The 15,771-nt window shown below is 48.6% G+C and overlaps 5 protein-coding genes across 5 annotated transcripts; 2 read left to right on the forward strand and 3 right to left on the reverse strand.

Annotated features, from left to right (window-relative positions):
• Positions 1 to 738: 738 nt before the first annotated feature.
• Positions 739 to 2,097, forward strand: J3458_000870 (uncharacterized protein; the record flags this gene model as incomplete). Its single annotated transcript, XM_007809695.1, has 1 exon — positions 739 to 2,097. One exon carries the CDS (start codon positions 739 to 741, stop codon positions 2,095 to 2,097), a length of 1,359 nt encoding a protein of 452 aa, XP_007807886.1.
• Positions 2,098 to 5,799: 3,702 nt separating this feature from the next.
• Positions 5,800 to 6,422, forward strand: J3458_000871 (uncharacterized protein; the record flags this gene model as incomplete). Its single annotated transcript, XM_007809696.1, has 3 exons — positions 5,800 to 6,112; positions 6,169 to 6,297; positions 6,349 to 6,422. 3 exons carry the CDS (start codon positions 5,800 to 5,802, stop codon positions 6,420 to 6,422), a joined length of 516 nt encoding a protein of 171 aa, XP_007807887.1.
• A 262-nt stretch (positions 6,423 to 6,684) lies between these two features.
• On the reverse strand, positions 6,685 to 7,351 carry J3458_000872 (uncharacterized protein; the record flags this gene model as incomplete). Its single annotated transcript, XM_007809697.2, has 2 exons — positions 7,185 to 7,351; positions 6,685 to 6,987 (listed from the first exon to the last, which is right to left on the reverse strand). Exon 2 carries the CDS (start codon positions 6,979 to 6,981, stop codon positions 6,685 to 6,687), a length of 297 nt encoding a protein of 98 aa, XP_007807888.2. The 5' UTR covers positions 6,982 to 6,987; positions 7,185 to 7,351.
• Positions 7,352 to 8,031: 680 nt separating this feature from the next.
• Positions 8,032 to 8,331, reverse strand: J3458_000873 (uncharacterized protein; the record flags this gene model as incomplete). Its single annotated transcript, XM_066116389.1, has 1 exon — positions 8,032 to 8,331. One exon carries the CDS (start codon positions 8,329 to 8,331, stop codon positions 8,032 to 8,034), a length of 300 nt encoding a protein of 99 aa, XP_065978271.1.
• A 2,978-nt stretch (positions 8,332 to 11,309) lies between these two features.
• On the reverse strand, positions 11,310 to 13,938 carry J3458_000874 (uncharacterized protein). Its single transcript, XM_007809698.2, has 4 exons — positions 13,193 to 13,938; positions 12,530 to 13,135; positions 12,184 to 12,470; positions 11,310 to 12,123 (listed from the first exon to the last, which is right to left on the reverse strand). Exons 1-4 carry the CDS (start codon positions 13,702 to 13,704, stop codon positions 11,378 to 11,380), a joined length of 2,151 nt encoding a protein of 716 aa, XP_007807889.2. The 5' UTR covers positions 13,705 to 13,938; the 3' UTR covers positions 11,310 to 11,377.
• Between the last annotated feature and the right edge of the window lie 1,833 nt (positions 13,939 to 15,771).

The following is a 15,771-nucleotide window of genomic DNA, read 5'->3' on the forward strand; positions in this document are numbered from 1 at the left end:
GTCAATGTGTGCGGGCTCGAGCATCGATGGAAGAAGATGCCATCTGGACATCTAGGGCTGCAAGGACGAGCACCGCAACGTGCGGACATGGGCACCAGACATTTGGGTCCTTCACCAGCTGAAGGCAATGAGATCAATTGATGTTTCACTGGCTCCCTTTAGCGTGGCCTCTTGCAGCGGCAGCCACTCACCTGTGCCAGCCGACGGTCGCGCTTGCCCACTTTGTCAACGGGACGCGCAATTCACGGGCAGCGCAACGTCAGCCCTGGCGTTGCCTTCAACTCTCCGGGACCCATCGTCCACTTGCAACGACAAATGGCCGCGACTGGACTGACCAAGACGACGACGCTTTTCCCCAGTCTGCGTCCTCCTCCGCTGCCCCCATGATGCGGCGAACTCTTTGGTTCCGACAGAAAAGTCTGCTCGCCGCTTCATGCATGACCTCTAATTATCCTTCTTCATTGCGCCTGCGACTTGCCTTCATATCCATCCATTCGCCAGCCGAGATTTAACATCTCGACTCTTTTCATTCGTTCCATCCCACTTCGGCTTCCATTTCCATCTGCGGGCAAACTTCATCAATCAATTTTTTTTTTGCTCCGGGACGCCTGGGTCCTCTCCATTTTTCTTTGCCCTCCAATATCGAACCCTGTCTTTGCCAGTCCTCCACTGACTGCGACTCCCCCGAGCGACCGATCGCAAATCCACATACAATCCCTCCTCCAGTCATGATCAGATATGCCACCGCCGCCTGGCTTACCTGACAGCGTCAGGAGACCAGGGGTATTGTATACTTCGCCGTACAAACCTCCTCTGCCGACTCTCCCATCGCGAGTATCGCAACAAGCCAAACCCACAGAAGTTCAACTGCCACCACTCATTGCGGGGGCGTTGAACGCCGCCTTCGCAAAGGCCCTGGCTGACGGACTCGACAACGAGCTTCTGACTCACTACTACATCAGCGAGCAGAAATTCCCCGTAAACCTCGATCGCGTAATCGATCGCCTGTTGTCCAAGTTCACCCTCGAGCTCTGGGACGAGCTCTATCAGTTTTACCAAGAGGCAGGGTCCGAGCCTTCGCGACAAGTCACCTTGCTCTTTGAGGGTCCGATCCGCCAAATAATCTTGATCCTCAACGGTCCCGAGGCGGCCAAGTGTGTCCTCGACAAACTTGCTCCCGGCCTGTCGCAGAGGAAGGAATCATGGTCGACGAGTGCAGGTGGCATAGACTTGGCTCTGTCCTTGCAGCTCCTCTGTAGCTATTGGCACAGGGAGATGCCTTCACAGTCTCCGGGAGGCTCGCCGGACGACATTGCCCGCAACCTCCACACACAAATCATGAACGGGAACTCTGCACAAAACCTTATCGCTTCTATTCGTAATGTCCTAATGACTCCACACTATGTTCAGGTTCACATCACCGAATCCGCCATCTGGAACCTACTCTTGAAACGACCATTTCCTCCCCCCACGGACGGCTTCCATGTTGTCCAATTCAAATTCGATTGTCAGCTGTTTGGACCTCTCGACGGAATTGCTGACCCTCAATTGGTCAACATTGGCTCGCTACCGGCCATCACGGGCACAGCGGAAGAGTGTGTGTATACCACGGTGGAAGAGTATATTGAAAAGGCATGGCCCAAGTGCGGGGCGATAGTATTGAAATGCCTCGAAGAAGCTGTTGGCAGTGCCTCACTATCCTGTCAGCAAGGCGAACCCATGTCGGGTCTATCTATATGGGACGGAAGCGACGAACTCGGTCCCTTTTGCCCTGGCTTGCGACTCCTTCATGTCGAGTTGGAAAATTCAGCGGTTCGACTGACCGTCTCCGGCTGGTCCCATAATATGATTGAAATATTTCAACAAATGTGTTGGCTGTGTGCTGCATTGAGCGCGTCGCCTTTTCCGGGTGCACTGTCAGAATGTGTCACCTCCGTATCTGACTATACATATATGAACGATTCAATATATGTCAACTGCAGTCTCGAGCACCGGCCTGTCCCTGACGGCGATGGATTACCCTGGTTGCAGCGGATGCAAGGAGCCGCAATCGCAAGCGGATTTCCCGTGCGTGGACTCACCTCCACGCAACTTTGACGCGATGTACAACACTAAAATGACGAAAGATGACCAAAAATGGAATGCAATGCATAGAGTCTGGAGTCTACAACTGTAGAGGATACATCTGTGTATACATATATGTGGTGTTTTGGGTCAGCTCATACGCTCAGGGGAAGCTTTGTATACCACAGGTACATATTATAGAATACACTCATGTTAAGGTTCAAATATACCTCTTGTTCTCTGCCCAGCGAGCAGTTCCACTTCAGCGTTTTTTCAACCAAGTAGATGTCCTCAATAGCGAACGCTGAATCTGCCGTCAAAGTAGATACACGACTTATCGGTCAAGGTCATGCTAGCACTTGGTACTTCATCCTCGTTGAACTAATTCCAAACGCCATGGCGCAAGCAGCCTGTTCGTACCATATCCGTATTCTTCAACTTCAATGACTACTTATGGCAAGTGTTATTTTGCTCTTTGAATTCCTTATCGTACATTCCAAAGAGATTCTGTTTTCTCTAGGAGAGCCGAGATTTAGTATAAGCCTCAGTAAATACATCAGAAAGGATGCGGGGGTTTGTTTTCCAGAAGCTCAACGCTCCATGTATCCACGGTCGGACCCCATGACATGCCAAGACTAACCGCGGGCTTAATAGCACCGGCGTTGTGTTCCCGTTTTGCTCCTTGCTAATACATACCTGGCTGAAATCACTACCAGTAAGCGTGCTAGCGTCGCCTAATATATATCGAGATGGGTAAATGGGCGTCTATAATTAAAGGGTGATCACGTAGATGCTTCTTGGGGTAACAAAGAGACAAAGTATTCGGCTGGAACTGTCATGAACTAAGCTCAAGACTGGTCTTCGTCAAGTACAGCTTTATGCCGACTTTTGGAGCACTTCTACAGGAGCAGAGTATGGTTTGTCGGTTAGTCAAATGACAACCGGTCCATGTTCAGAAGGCTACGTAGCGAATTAGAACACCTCGGAAAGTTGGCGAGTTGTATCAAGCCATCTGAAATCTTTCAAAAAATGCAATATAATGGCTGGTAGGGTAGAAAGTTCAGGGTGTTGAACTGACCATGCGGAGAGCTTCGATGTTGCATCACGCTCAGCCACCACCCGGGCTCAGCCTTGCTGATGTCTTGGAGTAGCACAACAGATGCAGTAGCCAGTGCCTGTTACTATATGTGTGCTAGAATTTCTATATACCGTTGTGGAAATCGGTCTCGACCTGACAAGGCCCAACCATTCATGCTTGTTCGCCTTATCTGGCATCCCTCATCGCATCTAGTGATGGGGCAGTGCTTGGTTCACCACGGACAGACTCCTTTTTAAACATGGTCAGATCTCTGGTTGTCTAGGAGCATTGTAGAGATTATTCACCGCAGCAGACGACTTACCCGGCGCAAAATGGCAGAAGTACTAGTTGGTCTTGTCGCCGCTGCTGTGGCACTTGGCTAGGTAGCCACCAAACTGACCAAACTCACGACTTTTGGAAAAACATCCAAAATGTTCCCCAAAGCATTCAAAATCAGTTGGAAAAGACTCGAAGCTTTGAATTCTATTATTACCGAGCTCGAAGCTGAGCAAGATTCTGTGCAAAACTCACTAAGCGGAGCCTTGAGCCTGCTACTACAAGAAAGCTGCGAAAGAGCTAGAAGATCTGACCCAAAAGCTCGAGAGACATACCAAATCGAACAGGAGTCTGCGGAGGTCAGCTACGAAGGTCAAGCTTGTTTTAGACCAGGACTCGGTTTCGAATGCTCAGACGCAGCTGTACCATGCGTTTCAGCTACTTCAGTTTGCTTTGACCTTATCTACGCGGTTCGTGAGCTGTTTTATTATTAAATGATTTTAAAAAAAAGGGGAAAAGGGGGGGGGGGGGGGGGGGGGGTTGTAGATGGAGGGCATCTAGCAACACCGTATTTTGGCCGTACCTAGGCCAGAGAACCGTAACTAACCACGCAAGACACCATGAACGCATCGCGATGCGTCGGACACACTAGCCGATTGGTGATTCATCACAGCGCGCGCCGGCGAAGGCTATCGCGAGATAGCCTCGAGCTGTTTTGTTATAACTTGCTGAATGGCAATTCATCCCTTTCCCGCAGACTAATTGCTAATATATGGCGGCTGCATGAATAGATCTATGACGGCACGGATAGAGCGCACAGCTTCAATCTTCTTTGATCGACGGAGCGAAACGACATAGAATACAGTCTCAAACACTGAAGGCAGTCTCTGTAGAACCCGAGAAAAAGTTGAACACGCCAGCTCTAGCTCTGTACTAGAGAAGCAGGCGTTGGAGCGGGTGCCGGGTTCTTTGCTTGGCGGTGTTAGCACCGGCAGATCATCACATTCTATCCAAAACCAAGGTGGCCTTATTGGAAAAGTACATAGTAAGTAGTTACAAGCTGAATTGGCGAATGTGTGCTTGTTTCTGATCAATCGGAATGGTCACAAAGGCTCGATTTCGATTCCCTCGTGGCTCTCGCAGACTTAGTGGAATATGCTACTTTGTCGATCAACTCATGGTATGACATGGAAAATGTCGTCAAGCTGGAATATTCGCCCACGGGACAGCTCAGTATTTTCCGCTGCAGTGTAGGGCGACTTCGGGGGTATTGCAAAGCTAATATCTGATGGCGAGGCATCGTTGTATGATCGCGATGAGAGCGGACGAACTTTACTTCACGTAAGTTCCCTACAAGAGATACATAGAAAAAAGACATTCTAACTAGCCGACTTTCAGTTCGCAGTTGGATTGCGCAACTTTTTTTTTGGCTGTGATTCCCGGAATTGGGGTCAATCTTTTGACCCCAATTTTGACGCACAATTTAGCATAATATGGGCGTTTAAACTTAAATTAGCTGGATGTAACACATAAATTTAAGTAAAGGCCTAATATTTTACATAAACCTCTATCTATCCCTGCTCACGATATACTAAGCAAGTAAAGGTAGCTTTAATACTTATAAAAGGCTTAGTTACTAAGATTTACGTGAAATCTTTTAAAAATTCTTCGTTTAAAATGTTAATAATAGCTTCGCGTTAATTTCTGTTAATTGGGGTGACTAATATTCTTCTTTAAGTAAAATGAGCTTACTAATTAGCTTAAATAACCTTCTAATATTAACTTTTTTAACCGATAATGACGGCGATGATAACGGCGATGATGATTTAAGCCTCGTACAGAAGTTCAGTCCACCTATTATAGGTTATTTGTGAGCTTGAACCCTCTTAGGTGTTATGAGGAGGCATTATGGGAAGCTGATCTTGAATAATAGGTTGAATACAGCGTAATCCAGGTGGTCTGACCATTTATAACCTTTAATGTCACTGAAAAGCCTTCCTTAGCTTGGAAAAGCCTGAAAAAATCACTGTGGGTCGAAAAGTTGACCTCAATTATTTGACCCCAATTCCGGGAATCACAGCCAATATCTAAACGATTTTCTGCCGCACAAATAGCACAACCCTACGGAGTATTTTAGGTGCAAAGTTGGTCGTGCCATTTTCGACCGCCCGCCCGCACAGGTAAGGCGCCGCCCCCGCGGCCCACTTTGCGCCTCCCGCTGCTTAAAGACAAAAATTACGGGATCAGTCGGCACGGATGTAGAATTATCCGTTATCCTGACATCTTCTCGAAAACTCAGGAATCAGGATTCACCACGCACTTGCCTCTACAAGCCTCCTGGCGATCAGCACCCTCGCGCGACTTTCAGAACACTGAGAATAATGTCCCCTCATCTCAGGCCACGCTTTCGCTCCCTTTATACACTGCCATTGCAGTACAATCGAGCGTTCCAATTTCGAAGAGCATTCCATGATGCGAAGGCGGAATTTATTACGTTTGATGCCAAGGGGTCTCTCAAAACACGAAACCTTGACATTATCATCGGCGAACCCCATCAGGCCTATATTATGTTCGATAAGGAAGTTGGCTTTGCTATGAAATCAGCTATCACTAAGCAGACTGGCATATGCCTCACTTCTGATCCTGAAAAGATTCCCCTAACATTCTTCCATGAGACCCTGCATTTTGCGCATGGTGTGTGTGCGAACCTGTTTTACGTTGATATCCCTGTTAATATAGTCTCCTTATAGCTATGGTACCATATCCACGTGTTACTATTGAACGAGATCTCCCACGACAAAACGCAACCAATATGAGCCCCGCAACTCTCTGGCTATGGGGAGCGTCACATTGTATTACTTTGGATGGCACGACCGATCGTGAGTCTGTTCATATTTGACATATTATCACTACGTACTTATTTGAAATAGATAAATTTGAGGAATCCGCACGAGAGAGCTATGAAAGATTAAAAGGGGCTGCTGAACTTCTGCGAGATAGATAATGCATGGCCTGGGCCCTACTTTTTGCATGATCCTAGCATCAGAAGGAACCTGGTGGCTGCCTGTACCATGGTTGACTAAATGCCATCACAGTTTCAAAAGTAATAATATCCTTCGCTTGCACTTAAATACATTTGGACCCAAGGGAACGAGATGCCACTATACTGAGGTTATCGACCGGCCATCTAAGCCAACACTCGACCGCATCCTTGCTGTATTCATTGATCTCTCTCTCTGCTTTCATCTTCTAGCGGTCTAGCCACATTAACGTAGTAATTCCCTAGGTCCTCCGATGTCCACTGGCTCGCTTGCGACGAGAACATGAGCATTGGCGAGTCCTTCATTGAGTTCTGTGGCATTTTTGCCCATTGGTTTCTTGTGTAACTGGTAGCCGTTCATCTTCAGAAACATGTCTGCGGCGAAAAGAGCAGTTCGTTTGTTGCCATCCTGGTATGGGTGATTGAGAATCACTTTCTCTGCAAGAATCCCGGCCAGTTGAAACAAGTCGTTTTGTCCGTAGTGTTTGTGATTCATTGGTGAGTCAATGGCGGACTCTAGCATGGTTGGCTGAGTCGGTGATGATTTAGCAATGTATCGCGTATACAGCCTCATGACTTGGGAAGCCGTGAGGAAACGGTAGCGGATATTTGTGGCCATATTGTACGGTTAAAATACACAAAAAGTCAACCTGACTACTTGATGAAGCCGGTAGCTAATTGGGAGACATTTGCCCTCTTTATAGAAAGCGAGAAGGGGTAATGTACCTCAGCAGTCGGTTCACACCTCTCTCCACACCCACCTGTCTTCAATTGGTTAAGAAGGAAGGTGACAGGAGACAGGCTTAGCAGTTGGTTGACCCGGCATGATGTGCGCTTTGTCACGTTAAGGGACGGGATCTGGCAAGTCTTGTTGCTTTTTAGCCAGGTACTAGTATCTTCAATCAGGCACAGTGATAAGAGCCACTTGGGGCAGTCGCTGGCAAACCTGTCCCTCCAAGTTAGTCAGTAGTTACGGTAGAGGCCAATGAGCGTGATTTAAGACCTCAGCCATACCTTCCCCTTGCGATCGGGGCGACCGCGCACAATCCCCTCTGGTGTGTTAAGGCTCCAGTGGGGTTACGAGCCCCATAATGCCCATGCTGATAGCGGGTGACCGTAAGGCGACCCGTTAATAGCGCTAGGATTATATGAAGTTAAATGTAGTGACTTGTAAGATATTATCACTTAAGTACACTTATTATCACTTAATTTTCTAGTAAGTAAATGTACCTTTTTAAATTTAGCTTCTTATTAGTACATATATCTTTGCAGATACTCGATTGGAGCCTTAACGCACCAGAGGGGATACCGCTTACAATTGGCCTATGTATCCGTCATGGAGGCTTGGACGACGGATAACACATAAAACACAACGCCCACTCACACGAGGTCAGCCAGCCTCAGAAGACGATGTAACCAGCACAAGTTTTAAGCTAATTAAAAAAAATTAAAGAAGTTAAATTATCCTCTCTTTCTCAAAACCCAAGTGAATGGTGGTGGTTCTATAGTCTTCGCCGTAGCGCGTCCGTACCGTGATGCCTTCTCCTCCTTGATGAGCACGCCAACCTCGAAATCATCGAGTTTCCGCTTGATGCCCATTTCCCGCCTGAACTCCCGCCTGAGCAGCTACAAGCGAATCAGAGGAAACGCGAAATGCAAGGGCATTTGAGAAACCATGTTTACAGGCGGCGCGGGTTTCCTTCCTTCCAAAGATGATAAGCGCCCGTGCCGTGTTGTGGGTCATTGGTGTCATGGGTCTGCCAGCTGCACTACCCAAGGTGGAGATCTCTCCTGGTAGTGTCTGGTTGCTTATCTGGTATGATATTATCACAGCTGGGAACAGCTGACGCACATTGTCCTCCAAAAGCGGCATTCCAACTTCCAAAAAACAAATGGAGCAACATTTGCGGTGAACTTCTACTTTTGTTGTCAAGTTGTTGACATTGAGCACTTTCCGGTGAGTAAGAGACTTGAACAATTGCTGGCCCTCACCTTTTTATATACCTATACATACATATATATATGGATTCAGAGGGTCACCGGCACCAGACCTGAGTCTGGAATACTTGAAAACTATACTCGGATGGGGACTTCGTTGATTGCTGTACACGGCTCGACAAAACGACAGATTCGCGCCAACTCGGAGTCTGGATTTGGGCTACCCCTGGCTTCTTGGCCCTCAGTGAGAACGAGACGCACCAGAGATTCATTCATTTGCCTCGGGATTCTCAAGGTTTACTCTTTCGATTGGTCATTTATTAATCCAAAAGTCTTGCGCTATGTTCCTTCTGAAAACCGGACCACAACAGAGGGTCTGAAGGCGGCTTTAGCCAATGTACTGTTCCAATCATTGCAGGAATTCATTTGGGCCTATAAAAGCCGACAAATTGACTTGAAAGAGCCATTTACCCGTCTGAAGAAGTCTACAAAAGCTGGCAAGAGCTCGGTAAAAGGATCCTACCGGACACGTCAATCACCTTACAGGTCTGCGCCATTGAAAGTGGCCTGGCGGTACGGCTCCGTTAACACAGACCGTCACGTCCATCACGGCTCTGCTGAGATGTGGCTGTCGGAGAACCCTGCGTTCAAGGTGGATAAAGCAATACGGGAAGGTTGTTACTATCGCATGGAAATTCTTTTTGGAAGATGCTTCGGAAGCCGGAATCGATCTCGAGGAATACGGGCCGAGGGAATCTGAACTTTTGATGCCCTACTTTCTCCTTCTCGTTCTCGGCACTCTTTCGGTGCAGCCCCAAGTAACGTATACCTGGTTTCGATCAAGCATGGACCGAGACCTGAGGACTGGGACGTTACATGGGATCTCCTGGTTGGAGAATTTGCTGGTGAATTCTGGGAAATGTTAGAGAACCAACCATTATACATTCCGGGTGCCTGGGTAGACGGAGGATAAGTTTGGAGGGACATTGGACGACTCTCCCCAAAATACTCCTGGCTTTTTCATGTATTGCGGCACGGCCAAACTCTCAACGATACCGAAAGTTCAAACATCTATTTGGCACGAGAAGCCTACTTCTGTTACACAGCAAAATAGTGCCTTTTTTTCGGCAACACAGAGCACAGCTGGCTGCCCAACTTCATGCGCGGCGTCAACAAAATACACAGGCCTGATACTCATAATAAGCAAAGTTTTGTTTCATGATGGGTATTTGCTCTGCTGTCTGTCATTTGCTGTTCCGCACCCCAGCGTGGTTCCAGAGGCGGTGATGATTGGACATGCTTTTACTTTTACCTCGTGGTGAAAGTCGCCAGGAACGCATAGCAACCTATTTATACTAGATGCCCTACGTAAGAGTGATTTCCAAGCAATGATCAAAAAAGATGCTGGTAATCTGAGGAGGTTTTGTATTCAATTTCTTAGTCTGAAATGGGACCAACTTCGGTGCATGAGCGGCGGCTACAGTCTGGATGACGCATCGTCATCTTTATCTGCACTGTTATATGTCCAACTTTGCCGCGAGCTGGGCAACAGCCACGAGTACATGTGTATGACTCTCACATGTGTACAGTCAGAGTGCAACTTTCGGCCGGTATTTCTGTTCAACTTGGAGCGAGAAACTAAGGTAGCCAATTCTCCTTTCAGACACAAGACGGAAATGTCCCAGCCATAGTCGTGTGATCAAATCCCAGTAAGAGCCAACAGCTTAAATTATTCAATAATGACTAGCCTCGGAGTCGAACCCACCACCTACTAAAAGGGGATGACAGACAAAGCTCGAAATGCAGACCAGGTGACATCATCAGGTTTATTTGTGGTCCGTCCATCTAGTAACTAACTCCCAGCAGGCTACATCGTTCAGGGAGCCTCGGCAGCAATAATGACCGAATCCTGAATTTTGGTAAAATTTCCGAACATCCTTAATCACAAGGCCTGCCTTGGCGAGCAACTCTCGCCAGTGTGCCTCTCGGCGCTCCAGCGCATCAAACGTGACTTTCATGCCGGTATACTCAAGAGTCAACACCCGGCGTTCCATGACAAGAAAAGGGGGGGGGGGGGGTTTTCGTATCCGGCAGAGTCTTGCCATCAATGATGACAATGCGCCACCGGCGCCAGCCTCGCCGTCTTTCCCGCCACCATTTGTTGGCAACTTGAAAACAATAGGACGGAAAAAGATCCGGCTCATCGTCGTCTTTGGCCTCAACATCCTCACTTCCAGCTGCTCCGGCGTCAAAGCCCAATACCTCGTCCAACTCGGCAACCGCGGTGCCAGACTTGGTCGACCATCTGACCTGTTCGCCTGGGCCACGGATGGAATGTTCATCATGGTTGTATGCGGCACAATTCCAACTCTGCACATCGTCTTGCGCTGGTTCCAGTCTGCTGCGGGATCGGTAAAGAGCAAGATGAAGTCGAGTACATCGAGGAAATCAGCATCCGAGGCTGCTCCAGACAGAGTAGGCACGGAGCTCGGCGACACGACTTATATGACTCCCAGCACGAGGACGACAGTTGAAAGGGGCCCGTCGGCAAGAAGTGAGAGTGCGGGTAATTTTGAGGAGGACGATTTACCGGAAAACGGGGTTAGGGTGGACATCGTGTATAATGTAAGGCGAGATACAAGGACAAATTCCGAATGCTCCAAAAGACGCCTAGGGTTGAAACGGGGTTGAAGTTGCTGGGGCTATGAGGGACGGCGTTTTGGGAATTACAAACACCTTTGCTAAAGCGGATATTGAACAACGGAACACGCATCTTTGTTGTAAAATGGGCTTTGAAAACTGGCGTTAGAGAGGATATTCCCACCAATAGCGCCTAGAATAGACTATTACATACCAATGTATTCAACCATGTTTTTGGTCCCATGGTGCGACTTGTTAACGAGAAATGAGGGGCTCAAGAATATTACAACTTTTTAAAGGTAATGGAAAACATACGAATTAAATTATTACTCTTTTCCCCTCTATATATTCCCATCTGTTCTCGTTCCGTGAAGATTCGTAAATGTGTCATCTATCGTGCAGAAACTCGCTTGATACAACAACGACTCGTCCAACCCAAATTCCGCCTGAGGCGTCATGTTTGTATCAGCGATCCAGTGATCTGCCATGGAAAAAGTGCCATCGTTCTGGTTGAATGACAGACCATTCGCCCACTCTTCCACGGTAGCAGCCGTTGCATGTGCCATATTGTTCGTGCTTGCACCAAATGTAAAACTTGGCAAAGGCGCAGGGGGGCTCTGATTTAACCCTGCAGCAGTAGTAATAGGTGTTGGAAACATGTCGGTATTTCCCCTGGGAGCAATGTTGCTTTCCCGCCGACCCGCGTAGCTTCTGACTGTCCTGACGCTGTCTCTGTGACCGAGAGATGAAGATCCTACTATGCTCCCGCTCTCCTCAGAGGTGTCGTCAATGACTACACCAGAGTCGGGTCTTGAGGCCGTCCCGCGTGATTTTCTGCTGATCAAGCTTTGCGTGCTCTGTATCCGGGAAGGTTCGTTGCGCTTGTTGCTACGGTTGGTGTAAGGCATGCTCTGAGAGGTTAGGACGCATCTCTCGACTGTTTCGATAAAGCAGTGGTGAAACTTGGTTGCTAATGTTTCCAGTGTCGCAGGGTTGGAGATTTTGTCTCGTAATGATGATTGCAAGTAGTTGAAGGCTTCGAGATAATGCGCGGATAGCTCAAAGTGTTCGATTACAGGAGTAAAGTCTATGCGGCCTCCATGTCAGCAAGAGATCGTGTACAAGGGGTGGTCTGGTGAGCGCTTACGATAAGACCGAACTAGGTTGTCATCATCATCTGGGAAAAGGATATTCCATATTTCCTTCCATTGAACCTCGGGAGATGCACCGCTAACTCTCTTGCGGCTGAGTAGTTTGTTTGACGTAGGACCGTCGATGCCAGCCTCGGGGTCATGGTCTGAGATGTCGCACATGTGCTCTTTCGGCTGCCGCTGATGGTCTCTCAACTCCTTTCTAGTTCGGAAGTCCCGAGTACAGCGATCGCATACAAATGCAGATGGATCATCTCGTTTGTGCTGCTTAACAATGTGTTGCCTAGCATCGTGTCAGTTGGGCCAGGCAAATTTCAGGGCTGGGAGTTGGCGCCGGCTCACCTTAGTTCAGCAAACTTGGGAAAATAGGTCATTGCGCAGCTGTGGTGGTCACGGACGTTGAAGCGATGTGGATTCCGTTTTCTATACGGACAACTAAGCCGTAGGTTCTCGTCCTCCTTTGGACTTGGCTTGATTTTCTTGCACGGAATATATCCAGAACCCTCACCGTCGGTAAGATCCTCCCCGCCATCTTCCCCATTACTCTGCTTCTTTCGCTTGCCGAAACCCTGAGAACTATCCCCGCCAGCACCCGTGGAGGGAGTGGTGGAAGAACTTGAGCCAGACATGGTTTGGGAAGATTGTCCGTCCAACGGCGCTTGCCATATATGTTGGCCTAGCTCCCGAACGAATTTCGAAACGACATGGTGCAATGCTCCTGACGGCGCTTGTGCCTCACTGAGCTCGATTCCATACACCAGTTGAAGAGTGTAGTCCAGAATCCCGTCAGCATCGTCTGAAGACACGGTGTCGCCAAAGGTATTAAACGAGATGTCTGACTTCTGTGTCGGAGACGCGCAAGGAGTTTGATTCTGCTCCCAGTCACTGTCTTTACCAGGAGTCAGGGCATCGTCTTCCTCTTTGATTGGTGTTGCATCTGTATCTGGCCTGAAAGATACGGTTAACTAAGAACGGTTGTGACTCACTCCCGTGACATGAACTTACTCATCGACTTCAACTTCATGAGTCTCAATAGGATCACAATAGTCGCTACGGCCCTGTTTGGTCTTTTGAGCTACGTCGTGATAGCCAACATAGACAGGGCTTTCATCGTCATCATTGATAAAGGTGGAGCAGGTTGCGATTGAAGGCCGGTGACGATGGCGTATCCTGCTCGGCGGCCTTGATCCATCAAGCGTGTGACAAGCAAATCGTTCTTGAATATCGCTCGCATAACTAGAGCTCAGGGGGCTTGCAAGAGTTGACGGCGAGTACGCAGTTGCCGAATCAGGAATGTGTGCTGACGAGATGCTGCTTCGTGTGGAGGCTGTGCGCGATCTCATGCGAAAGTTGCTAGATGCAAAATGAAGGCTCTCTGGGAACTTCTTGCGATAGCTGGTGGCATCGTGTTGGATTGAGGATGCCGACTTGTCGGGGTCTAGTCGGAGATGCAGAGGTAGATGGTTACAGTCTGCCTCTCGCATTGGCGATTGAAGCTTCGGTGGTCGAGCGTCCATTGAATGCGTTTACGAGCAGACGACTGTTGACAGTAGTGTCTACTTTCTTGTGATGTTCAATGGTTCCAGTCGCGTAAATGAGCGAAATCAAGACGACAGACAAAGACGCGACATGACAGAGTGGTGTCGATATTCTATTCAGGACAAATCGAACAGTCAGTTACACACCCATTCCAGACGGATGGAGCTTCCCAGTCGCGAGAGGCATCCGCCAGTTAAACAAGCCAACGCAAGCCAACGCAGGATGCCGCAAGGTGATCTGCCCTTTCGTCCAGTCATGTCTGTTAGGTGAGGCTCTTGTTCTCCAGGCTACAGAATTCCCAGGGGCAGTTCGCGAAACCCACACCTGCATGAGGTCGGGGCCAATGTTCCAATGAGCGTCGAATACAGACCTCCAGAAACCGTCTCAAAAACGGCGAGTTCGGGTGGATCGCGGTGCTGATTCGCTGGTGGCGGCCGTTTTGACATGGGCTTCGCCATAATTTCCAGCACCAGCCTGGATATTGGTCCCCATCGGCCTTGTGGGACACCATGATTGATGCCAGGCCTTGCAAGTTTCTTGCAATCCAAGACAAAATGCTGTACGGAGTGCTGCAATACCAAAAGAGCCGGTAGCCGAATGCGTCGAGACGTGGCGACTGGCAAACACCAGGAACCCAAGCACCAAGGAAGCAACGCGAGACAAGGTCAATCAATGCAGGGGTCTGGGTCTGGATCCATGCCGTGTAATAGCTGACATGGGTTGGAAAGTTGCCAATTCGCAAAGAGTTTGAAGCAAGGTCTGGAGAAGATTGAAAAAGTTGACAAACACTTTACTTGCCTGTTGGGCCAAGCAATTATCCGATTCAAGTGCCGAGTTTGCACAAGAGTTGTCATGTGACGTCTGGTACAGGAAATTTCAACGACGATATATTCGCGATGCCATCATTTCACCCTCTGTTGTCGAAAACGTACCCTGCTACCCAAAATCAAGAAAAGCACTTGAGACCATATCCGGACTACGCCCAAAACACCTTGACGGTACCGCGCAATCGCAGCTGGTCAAATCATTTGCATGGCATCGATCTCGGAAATCCCCAGTGTTCCGGTACCCAGAGTTTGTATGTATTGAAGCAATTCTTACTTTTTTTTTGGCAAAGTTCTAAGTTACTACCTTGCATGAATTGATCATCCTTTGTTATATGAACGCCTTCAAGCAAGCCCATCAAGTCCCCACAGCTTCTCGAGTTATGCCAGAACAGAGTAAACAGAACTCTGACCTCAACATCGCAGATCTTAGCTGGCCCACTCTCGCTTGAAGCTGATTGTTGTTAATAATAGCTGTTCCTTCAAACCACTAGCTGAGGTTTCGTCCGATTCCGTCCAGTCACATGGGCTACATGTGTCGCATGGAGCCCTGCCTTGCTTTTATGCCCCACTGAATATGGGCCTTTGAAACGGGATGGCGTTTCTTCACATCCTCGTGCATTGAAGTCGTAAATTTGGAGCGTCAAAACTCGGGCCTGCAATTTCCCTGGCGAGTCTGCCCATCAGCAAGTCTTTAAAGTCGGATGCGGGCTGACCAAAGCTGATTTATCAAAGGAGAAAACGTTTTGCGAACCCCCTCGCTCGATGACGGAACATGACTACTGCGTGGGAGATGCACCAGTGGCCATGTCAGCGCAGATTGGCCGCTTCTAAATCGGATGCTCGGCTTACGCTGCGCTGGCAATTGTTACCATCCACTCACATTGGCTGCCGGATCTTGCGTGATTTAGAAGTGCTAGCCATACTCACAGTTCGACTGTCGGCTTGAGAGACGTGACTAGGACTCCTCGACCTGATTCCCGGCAATACTGGTCGAGCTGGTTCACGTGAAGGGCCTATATTGTCGCCGCCAACACAACGACATGCTCAAATGTCTAGCACGGCCAGAGCTCTTAGGCCGAAACGAGTCTCCCGAGGTCCGCACCTGATGTATCGTCTGCACTCGCGTCGGCGCTCGAAACCAGTGAGCGCGAAGCCGAATGTGAACCAACCGTTTTGTCACTGTTGAGTAGGAGAAACAAAGTGCGACGAGGCAAAATC

This window comes from Metarhizium acridum (assembly GCF_019434415.1).
Source record: "Metarhizium acridum strain ARSEF 324 chromosome Unknown scaffold_1, whole genome shotgun sequence".
NCBI classification, from domain to species: Eukaryota; Fungi; Ascomycota; class Sordariomycetes; order Hypocreales; family Clavicipitaceae; genus Metarhizium; species Metarhizium acridum.

Excerpts from the sequence above, each read along its gene's own strand:
- J3458_000874 (XM_007809698.2), bottom strand. The coding sequence starts at position 13,704 with ATGGACGCTCGACCACCGAAGCTTCAATCGCCAATGCGAGAGGCAGAC. Across the intron at positions 12,471-12,529 it reads CCCAAGTTTGCTGAACTAAG|GCAACACATTGTTAAGCAGC; the intron begins GTGAGCCGGCGC and ends ACACGATGCTAG. Across the intron at positions 12,124-12,183 it reads CAACCTAGTTCGGTCTTATC|ACTTTACTCCTGTAATCGAA; the intron begins GTAAGCGCTCAC and ends GAGGCCGCATAG.